The sequence below is a fragment of the Octodon degus genome, unplaced genomic scaffold, assembly GCF_000260255.1.
Source record: "Octodon degus isolate 3935 unplaced genomic scaffold, OctDeg1.0 scaffold00204, whole genome shotgun sequence".
Classification (NCBI taxonomy): domain Eukaryota; kingdom Metazoa; phylum Chordata; class Mammalia; order Rodentia; family Octodontidae; genus Octodon; species Octodon degus.
The window spans coordinates 296,464-306,665 of record NW_004524780.1 but is presented as its reverse complement, the minus strand read 5'-3'; the positions used below and the strand labels follow the sequence as shown (position 1 = coordinate 306,665).

Sequence of the window (10,202 nt, the reverse complement as noted above, 5' to 3'; positions counted from 1 at the left end):
AGACCTCTATGAAATTCTCGATTCCTTCACCGAAAAGTATGAGCACGAGGGACAGCGCATCAACATGAGGAGAGCCGCCCGGGAGCAGCAGAAGGTCCTTCTGTGGGCACGGGACCCCTCGTCCACTCCACAGCCAGAGGCGACCTGTGCTGTGCAATGTTATGTCCCATCTAAAGTCCTTGGGGAAGTGCCTTATGACCCTGTGATCCACCCATGCAGATTGCAAGAACAGTTTGTCCTCTGTGATTTAATTTCTCTGAGCCAAACTTTACAGTATTGAAGATGATAATGGTGCTGTTCCTGAGCCACCTGCCCCCTCCTGGTTATGGAGCACGGAGAAAAGCTTTTGTGCCTCCTTTCCCTGCTCCCCACGGCACCCTTCTGGGTTGTTCAGAGTAAAAACAGAAGCACACAGTTTGAGGGGTCACAGCCTGTCCCCACTCCAACACAATCTGTGACCGCCCCACCTGTGACCCCCTGCACACCTGCACAGTTGCAGAGCGAGGCCTGCTGAGGAGCCCCCGGATGAGAAGACCCTTTATCCACCCACATCTCTCATTATCCAACCCCACTAAGAGGGGACCCCAAAGAGTGCGTGTGAGCTTCTGGGGTGTTTCATTAAGGAGTGCATAGGATAAAATTTGCTACCAAAATGCATGAGGACCCAAGATCCTTTCATGCTCCTAAGTAACAACAAATTCAGAATCTGGTGTATTCACCTTCCTTGCAGGCTAAAGAGTTACCTCCAAAACCAGCATCAAGACCACAGCAATCATCAGCACCACCCAAGCGGAACTCTGGCTCGCAAAGTAAATACTTTTATTGCAACTTAAATACTATTATGATTAAGTAGCTACTAAGTATTATTGTTAAGTAACTATTAAATGTTGCTTAAGTAACTCTTGAATGTTACTGTTAAGAAATCAAGAAACAGTTACACTTTAGAATCAAATGGAAAAACTAATGGGTGTTAAAGAGATAAGCACTCAGCCTCTTCTATATCATAAGACAAATTTTCAGCTGCTGTCTTTAGTGGAAACATCCATTCTCATAGAATGCTTTCCTAGATCTATGGAGTATTACCCTTGAAGTTTTGATCATTGTTTCCGCTCACTGTGTACTAGCACATGTTCTCAATCTCTTCCCGCCTTTTTTTTCAGGTAATGCAAATGAACATAAGCTATATCCTGAGCTCTCCGGCTATCATGAGAGAGTTGGTAAATAATTTATTTGTTAAAATGATTCCTATCCATCACAGACCCTCTAATCTATCCGATAGGTTCTGGAGATCTGAGGGACATGTTTAGCTGCCTTACACCAACACACCATCCACTCTGGTCTTAGGACTGTGTCACCAAAAATGCTGTGTCAGGGTCAAGGAGATGGCTCAGTAGTATAAGCGCTTCCCTGGCAAGTGCAAGGGTCTGACTTCAATCCCCAGTTCTGCAAAAAAAAAAAAAAACTGTATAAAAAAAAAAAAAAAAGTGTTGTGTCTCCACCCTCTGGTGGCTTCTGTGTGGAGACCATGAAGGTGGCAAGAGCCCAGGAGCCATGGCTGCCCAGCCTCGCCCTTTCTCTGGGCCTGGGCCCTGTGAGACTTTTTTTTTTTTTTAATGTATTTGGTACAGGGTCTTACTATGCAGATTGGACTTGTAGTGTTCCTCCTGTTTTCAGCCTCCCCAGCGCTGGCATTACAGGTGTGTGCCACCACGCCGGGACTTGGTTGCCTGCTCAGCGCACCTGAGGGGGAAGAGCTGGTGCAGCATGTGGGACCTCCCTGCACTTGCCAAAGCAGGCACTTAGTCCACTGAGCTATCTCACCAGCCCTGAGATTTTATTTTTAAAGATTTGCTTTCCATGTTCAGATGTTTCACAATTGTTGGGAACTACTTAAAAATTACTAAAATTTTTCTATTATAAAAAATAGTCCATCTAGGTATCTTTTTAAAATATTCTTTAGAATTTTTCCTTGAAAGAATCAAGCAATTATTTATAAAAGTTGGTGGAGAACTAAGGATAAAAGTTAACCACAAAGCCTATATTTTTGTCAGAAAGATTACAAAATTATCTACTACTGAATTAATAAACTGTCAAGTAATTAACTGTTCCATGTGAATAAAATGTCACAAAATGAGGTATCACATTTTTAAAAAGTTCTAACAGGCAGATAAAAATAGGTTGAGAGTCTCTCTCCTTGAGGTTCTGGCATCCCCCTGCTTTCTCACTTGGCCGAATGTCCAGGCCAGTGTGCCATGGGAGTTGGCTTGATTGGGGCCAGGCTGGGCCTCAGGGATGCTAGAAATCAGGGGAAGGTCTTTAAATGTACTGCTGTGTGCAGTGGTTTGACCTTGGATGTGCATGCCCTTTGGGAGGAAAACCATCGAAGTACAGATGTTTATACCAAAGTAGCCTTGAGCCCAGATTTTTATATCCTAGTTGATTACTGAAAGAAAGGGAGGGGCCAGGAGAGGAGCAGAAAGGAGGAAGACGAGGGAGAGAGTGAAGAGAGTGGAGGGGACGGAGAAGGTGGGAGAAGAGAAGGGGCAGGAAGGCATCTCACTCTTGGTCTGGCCATCAGGCATGGCGCTTACAAGTCCGGTCATGCATGAGAACCTGTTCCTCTCCGGAAGCCGTTTTCCCTTGGCGCAGCTCTCACTCCCCTGACCTCAGGGCAAGGGGCCTGGTGGGGTCCCTTGTGGTGTGTCCTGTCACACTGCAGTGTCACCGCCTCTTTGCATGGGCCACACTGGTTTACATTCCCACCAGCAGCTGATTGACTTAAGTAGAGGATTTCCAGAGTTTGTCAAAATTTTGCTTTTGATGACGCTTCTTTACCTTTTTTCCATAAAACTGACAGGAAAAGGAAATACAGTGTCTTAACTGTAAAACCTCTAGACAGTCTCTATGATAGAACACAGCTGATTATAGTGGCAGCCTCTCTGGTGCACTGTGTTGTGTTGTGTTGTTATTTCTGGGACATTATTTAAAAATACCAGGTATAAGATGCTACCCACCTCTTGGTGAGGGCTTCAGGCTGCAGTTTAATGAAAGTGTGAGTGATTCTTATTTCTAACAGATGGATCGAGTTCAGGTTTGGGTTTTTTTTGTTGTTGTCATTTTGGTTTTGGTTTTGATTGTTTTGAGACAGAGTCCCACTATGTAGTTGAGGCTCACTTGTGTAGCCTAGGCTGACCTAGAACTCATGGCGATCCTCCTGCCTCAGCCTCCCAAGTGTTGAGATTACGAGCATGCACCACAGCCCAGTTTTGGTTATTATTGTGATAGCTAGGAGCTCAAATGGAAGGGGTGTCAGAATTTGGTTATTTATGTTTTCTGCGTATCTTAGATATTAAACAGTATTGAATTGCCTGATATGCACAAAATTATATGAAATGGAGAGAAATCAAGGTTCATGTAAGTTGAGTATATCAAGTATCCATTTCTCAATATTTGGAGGTTATACAATTTAAATTTAACATCTTTTTCTCATGTTAGCCACTCAGTTCTCAACTTATACCACACACTGGGCTGCACAGCATCCCTTGCCGTGTTCTAGACCGGCAGCTCCCCATGTCCTTTTGGTTCCCTGTGTGTGTGGCGAGGACAGGCCACGTGGTGTGGAAATGAAAGCAGTATGAGCGTAGGGAGGAAGGGTGCCCCGAACCCCCAAAGTATTTCTGAGCTGTGCCTTTCAAACCAATGACTTATGAGTGTAGTTTCTCTTTCCTTTCTGAGACAGGGTCTTGCTGTGTTGGGCAGGCTGGTCGTGAGCTCCTGGGCTGGGCTGATCCTCCTGCTGCAACCTCCAGTGTGCGGGGGCTACAGGTGCCAGCCTATTTTCGACTAAGAGATGGAATCTTTTAGAAGATGGAATCTTCTAAAAGAGGTTTTAGATGGAATCTTTTGTGAAGCCATCATCAGCTCAGCTCTCTTCTAATGACCGTAATGCATGGAGCTGTCTCTTGGAGCTCAGGGCTTCAGCAGTGAGTGCAGGGAGGAACCTTTCAGCCCGTAGCATCGATTGCCCATTACGTGGGGCACGTATAGTACCATAGCCTCATCTTATGGGTGATTCTGAATCCAAATAGTTCCAGCCACAGCTAAGTGCAGTTAGCTAGACTCATGAGTAGTTCTGACTTCCAAGGATTTGGGACGTGGCCCTGCCAAGCACTTGCTCTTTCAAAGGAGAAAGTGTAGGCTCACCTACAAAGCTGTGCTCATTTGAATCCTCTTTCTTGTTTCAGGTGACTCTGGTCAGCCAGTAGAGGTGACAGCGCTGTATTCTTTTGAAGGGCAGCAGCCAGGTGACCTGCCATTTCAAGCTGGTGACAGAATCACAGTTATATCAAAAACAGAGTCACACTTCGATTGGTGGGAAGGCAAACTTCGAGGCCAAACTGGCATTTTTCCAGCCAACTATGTAACCATGAGTTAAAGTTTATATTATTTTCTCCTTGAAGAATTATATATATAAAAAAAAAACAAATTCTTTATTTGCAGGATGTACTACCCAGTAAGGCAATATTTAATACAAGTTTAAAAATACTTGTGCTGCAAATTTTAATCCAGTATTTTTCTTTCTATGCAAATAAATACTTCGCTTACAGATGTGGAGGTGCTATTCACTGATTCCGTCACATACACTGTTTATCCCTCGACATCCTGTGAGTTCTGTGGCTGTGGTTTTTCACTTTCCTCCTCAGACATCACTAAACTGCGACGCAGCTGTGCGCCGAGCGCTGCCACGCAGATGGCGCGTGGCCTGCGAGCAGGCAGAATTCCATATGAGCTCAGGTCAACCCTGAGCCTCGGAGCTCCAGTCAGTTTTATCCTGCTGGTTAATGAGGTTTGGAGGATTAGAGAAGCTGCTCCCCACAGCACAGGGGTGATGGGAAGGCACACGCATGTGTGCACACACGCATGCACACACACACACACACACACACACACACAGAGTTTACAGCTAGGAGTTTGCATTGAAGTCACTTTACAGGTAACTGATTACTGCTCTGGGCTAAGGGAATCCACAAAAGAAAGGTGGTTTAGGGGTATCAGAGGCAGCACCCCAAAGAGAAGGCCTTAGGAGAAAGTCTCCCTTGGAGGTCTGCCATCGGTGGCCCCCTGTTCCCCACCCTCCCCAGGCAGCTGTAGGACCTGGAAGCCCTCCCTCAGGTGGATTATAGTACCCAAAACCCCTTGTCCTGGAAGTCGGGCAGAAGGCCTGGAGCGCCTACTCTGTTCACCCCGTGCTCCTCAGCCTTCCTGCCTGGGAACTGGCCACAGCCTGGGATCCACCTCAGCCGAGAGCTGGTGATACCAGTTCCCAAGGCCCCACCCCACTCCCACAGGAAGGAGCACCACACCCTGGCTCAGTCTTCTGGGTCTGTTACCTCTGTTTCCAGCAGATAAGATCTTTATAAGATCTCAGTTTTTACACAGCTGTCCAGTCCTTAGGCACCTGAGCATAAACTGGGGCTTGAGCCTTAAAACTGAAGGCTCCCTGTCGTGTACACGGATGATCAGCTGATCAGTTCTGCGTTCTGCTTTGCTCTTGTTCACTTGTGTTTTGGAATGATGCTGAGCATTCTTATCTATTCAGGTATCCATCCATCTGCATATTGACCCACCCATCCATCCACCCACCCATCCATCTATCCACCCATCCATCTATCTGTATACCCACCTACCTATCCATCCTTCCATCTACTCATCCTTCCATTTATCTGTTTACCCATCTATCCAGCTATCTACCCCATTCATCTGTCTACTCACCATCCATTCATCTACCCATATATCCATTCATCGATCCACTTACTCTTCCTCTCAATTCAGTCTTACCCACCCACCCACCCATCCATCCATCCACCCATCCATCCACCCACCTACCCATCTCTACATCCATTCATTCACCAACCAATTAATGCATTCATGCACCACCAACTTACTCAGCTGTCCATCTATCCACCCAACACTCGCCCTTCCACTCAATCATCCATCCACATATCCAGCATCAATCCCTCAACAGAGATCCCTTGATACTACAAGTCAAGTACTGTTTTCAGTACTGGGAATATAAAAGACATACAATAAGCAAATAGACAAATGTGATGGTAACCTTTCAAATTCTGAAAAGTACAGTGAAGAAACTAAAATTAGAGGGCAAGCAGGGGGGTGTCAGCTTCTCTGAGAAAGATAGCGATGTACATCTCAGCCTGGACACAGCTTCAAGTCCTAAAAACAGCAGCAAAGGCCAGAGATGACAAATAGGCTGTATCTCAGGCTAGGGCAGGATTAACTTTCCTTTAGAGTGACATTTCATTGCTGTACCGAGACAGCTGGCATCTGATTTACCTTTCAGGAGAGCTTTCCTGATTGCTCTTTGTAAGTCAGCCATAAAGAAGAAAGGATAGTAGCTGGTTAGATTCTGAGCCTATTGGAATGTGGATGAAACAAGATTTTGCTCATGGGCTGGGGTAGGACCCATAAGAAGAGAAGACAGGACACACCCATGGCCTGGGGCCCATGTTTGTGGAGGGGGAGAGAACAGGAAGCCAGGCTTGGAAATTTGCTCCGCAGATCCCTGCTTCTGGAAATGGCTAAATTAAGGCTCCTGCTCACAACACAGGGTGAATGTCGTGTGGACATCTTGATACATGGTTGGAGTCAGGTGGGTTAACATGTAAATGTTCCTGTGGCATTTGAAACCATGAGACTGACGCAACAGAGAGGCTGGAGGAAAGGACTGAAGATGTCTCAATATTCTTGTGGTCCAGAGGTGGGAAGGGGGTCGCTGGGGATGCTGCACAGTGGGGTAGCAGGGGGCCGCAGAGCCATGCTTCAGGAGGATGCGGGGGTGCACTCTGAGGGGACAGACCCCAGGCTGCTGGAGTGCAGCTGCTCATGGGCAGAGCAGGTGGCGGGGGAGGGGGGCACAGGGCAGGGTGAGAAGGGACTCAGCCTCTTCCTGCCCGGCTGAGCACATATCCGTGCTGAGCCTTCTGCAGGAGGAAACTGCGGAATTTCGCGTGTCTCAGAACATCTTTATCACAGACTATGTGCTCCACGAGGAAAGGAAGGAACACTGCCAACTGCGAACATAAAAGTGAGCAACACTGTGGGCGCCTGAAATACTTTGTTTTCCACATAGTTGCTGAAGCCTGGTAACCCTGAGCTCTCGCTGCCTGGACAGAGCTGTGCTCAGCTGGGGGAAGCCACTGCAGATGTTGGAAAGACAGCAGAGGCATGAACAGCCACAAAGCCACTCACCTGGTGGCCTGGGGAAAGGCCGGCTTCTGGAAATGGGCTGGATTTGAGGTGGGAAATCTTCCCCTGGTAACGGGACTATTAAAGGGCGCCTCCCGCGTGTCTTTTTATATCACAGATGTCTGCCGCTTGGGTGGTCCTGAAAGGATTTCAAGCTGAGAGTTCAGCGTACTAGGTGAGCAGCACCTCCGAAGTGTTGGAGAAGCCAACCTGGGTTTTCTCTGGAAGATTCCTCCACAAAAGTGCTGAAGTGTTCCCCAGGCGAGGCTCTGAGGAAGGAGCTCATGGCCAAGACATCAGAGACCACGAGAAATTGCAGCTCATGAGAGGAGCCAAGGACAGAGAGTTAGACAAATCAGGCCAGTGATCCTTGGCTGCTGGGCTGGGGTGCAGGGCACGGTAGGCCTGGGCTTCTTAATAAGTTGAAAGAACTGGTAAAAAGACTGAAATAGCAGTGAACAGCCAGAAACCACAAAAGGAGAAAGCACATTTAAAAAGGAGCATTTCTAAAAGTAACATATAAATAATAAGGTAACATTGAAGTGTGAAAGCTTCGTGGCTGGTGTAGCCTCAGTCTAGACCTAGAAGAGAGGTGCGTCATTCGACTAAAATGCAGATTGGGGGCCGGGGAGATGGCTTAGTGTAATAAGCGCTTCTCTGGCAAGCGCAAGGGTCTGAGTTCAATCCCCGGTTCCGCCAAAAAATAAATAAATAAATAAATAAATAAATAAATTTTAAAAATGCAGATCTGAAGGTGCCATTTGCATATGGATGGCAGTGTCTAGGGGTCTGAAAGGACTGATCACATAGGGAGACTCGTCCTGCGAGCAGATGTCACTTGTCATCTCCGGACCAATGACTCGTCCCACCCTTCAGACCCAGGAAGCCTGAAAGTCACACACTGGCTGCTAAAAGAAAGAATCATCACAATCAGGTGATGAGTGCCAAACTACAGTTCACCAAAGATAAAGTTCAGAAGCAACCAGGGAGATAAGAAAAATAATTCCTGCAAAAGCCTAGAAACTAATGTGTAACAGCGACAGGCATGGGAAGCCAGGAGCTGGAAGCCACCTCACAGTAGACAGCAGTAGAGGGAGGGACAGGTGCAGTGAGACACCCATGGGAGAGAAGCTCAGAGGAAATCGGAACAAATGCCTCAGAAGGTTGAGAGGAAGGTGAGAAACAGCCCTGAGCAAATGCAGTTTTCAAACCAGAGCTGTTTGCCCTGGAGTTAGAAACTCGCATCTACGGACTCTCGGTCTCTCGGTCTCCTGGTCTCCCGGGGGTCTGTCTGAGCTGTCAGGCACAGTGGGCAAGGCAGTTTTCTTTCTTTCATTTGCGCCATGCTCACGCCTTGCTGTGCCTGCACCAAGTTGCAGCACTGTGCGGGGCTCTCCTACCAGTCTGCACGGAGGACAGACCATGGCCCAACCCCCTGTGTTTTGGAACCAGGGTGCCCTGCAGCCCACGGTCCATCTGCTCCTATCTGGTCTGGGTGTAACCCTGGCCACTTCCCCCTTCCTTGTATCCTCTGCACTCCTACGTTTTGTGCCACTTCTGCATGGCTTCTGGAAATCCACAGCCCTCCTGTGTCTGGACAGCGCGCTCCTGGTGGGCGGGGGCTGTGTGTGTGGACCTCCTTCCCCTGCGTGCCTTCAAGCTGCTCCTCGCCTGTGGGTAAAGGGCCCCCTGGAGCCTGCACTTGGGCAAAGAAGTCTGCAGCCAAATCAGTGCAGTAAGATGGCACAGTGCATATGCGTGTAAGCTGGAGGGGTGGGGGCGCAGATTTGCCTGTGTGCTGTGTGCATTTTCCCCCCTTGCACTGCCTGTTCTCACAGCATGGCCAGAGTCAGAACTCACCACCTCTGATCCACTAAGCCCTGCTGATTCACTACGCACCAAGAGGCAGACTAGGTCTGAGTTTATTTTCATTATGACACGTTACCTAAGAGAAACAAAGAACGTGGGAAACAAAGTTTAGAATAAACTTCATTTAAAAAAAAAAAAAATGTCTGTTTGTTTGATACAGAGTCTCTCTATATAGAGCAGGCTGGCCTTGAATTTGCTCCTGTAGCCCAGGCTGGCCTCAGACTTACAGGGAGCCTCCAGCCGCAGCCACGCACGAGTTGGGATCGCAGGCATGAATTGCCAGGCCTGGTTGAGCAAACTGCAGACTAAGGGGTGCAGGGGACCAGGCTGGGAAAGAGACAGGGAGCGGATTCAGTGTCTCTGCCCTCCCAAGCTGACCCAGCAGGGCACCCAAGCACGGGCAGTGTGTGCTGCACCCTCAGAACAAAGATGAACAGATTTTATTCTTCTGCAGATAACCAATTTCAGAGTATGTGCAACAGAGAAAACCAGGCACCTGTTGGCCGTGGTGGTGACAATGTAGACACCTTGTAAAGCTTAGTGTTTGACTTCCCGTCTCGGTGTGGGGTGATGCTACCCACAGCCACGTTTGTTAGCTTTTTTCTTAGCACCGAAGAACTGCCACCAAGACTGTGATGGTGACAGTGAAGTAACCGGAAAGTGCTGAGGGTACACTGATTAGAAAAATTCAGAGCATGATTTTATAAGCACCATGACAGGCTTTTAATAAAATGGAACAGAAGAGAGAAGAGGAAACACTTTGCCTGTTCGGGTTTTGCAGTGAGTTTTCTTCACCCAGCTTCTTATATCAGGTCTTGTTTTCTTGATATTAAGAATGACATAGCTGGTTCAACATATCAATACTTGATGAAAAATACCTGTTCCTTATTATGCCTAAGATGTTTGAAATGCAGTGAGATAGTGAGGTTAAGCTTGATAGCGTAAATCGTTTGATAATAACAATAAGCTTGCCTTCCGGATGGTTAACAACCTAAGTTTGCAGACCAAAATTAGAGAAAAAGGAGGGCTACAAGGAAAGCCAACGTTTTGGCCCTACCCTTCTAAGGTCA

General features: G+C 47.5%; 1 protein-coding gene across 2 annotated transcripts in view; it reads left to right on the top strand.

Annotated features, from left to right (window-relative positions):
- The window catches only part of Sh3yl1 (SH3 and SYLF domain containing 1), a 35,225-nt gene extending 30,758 nt beyond the window's left edge, over nt 1–4,467 (top strand). Inside the window, exons 9-10 of one of the 2 annotated variants that reach the window (XM_023704802.1) lie at nt 1,161–1,217; nt 4,245–4,467. In XM_023704802.1, coding sequence (XP_023560570.1) covers nt 1,161–1,217; nt 4,245–4,435 — 248 coding nt within the window. In that variant the 3' untranslated portion in view covers nt 4,436–4,467. The remainder of the gene's footprint in view (nt 1–1,160; nt 1,218–4,244) is intronic. The other variant, XM_023704801.1, reaches the window with a different exon arrangement.
- The last annotated feature ends 5,735 nt before the right edge of the window (nt 4,468–10,202 follow it).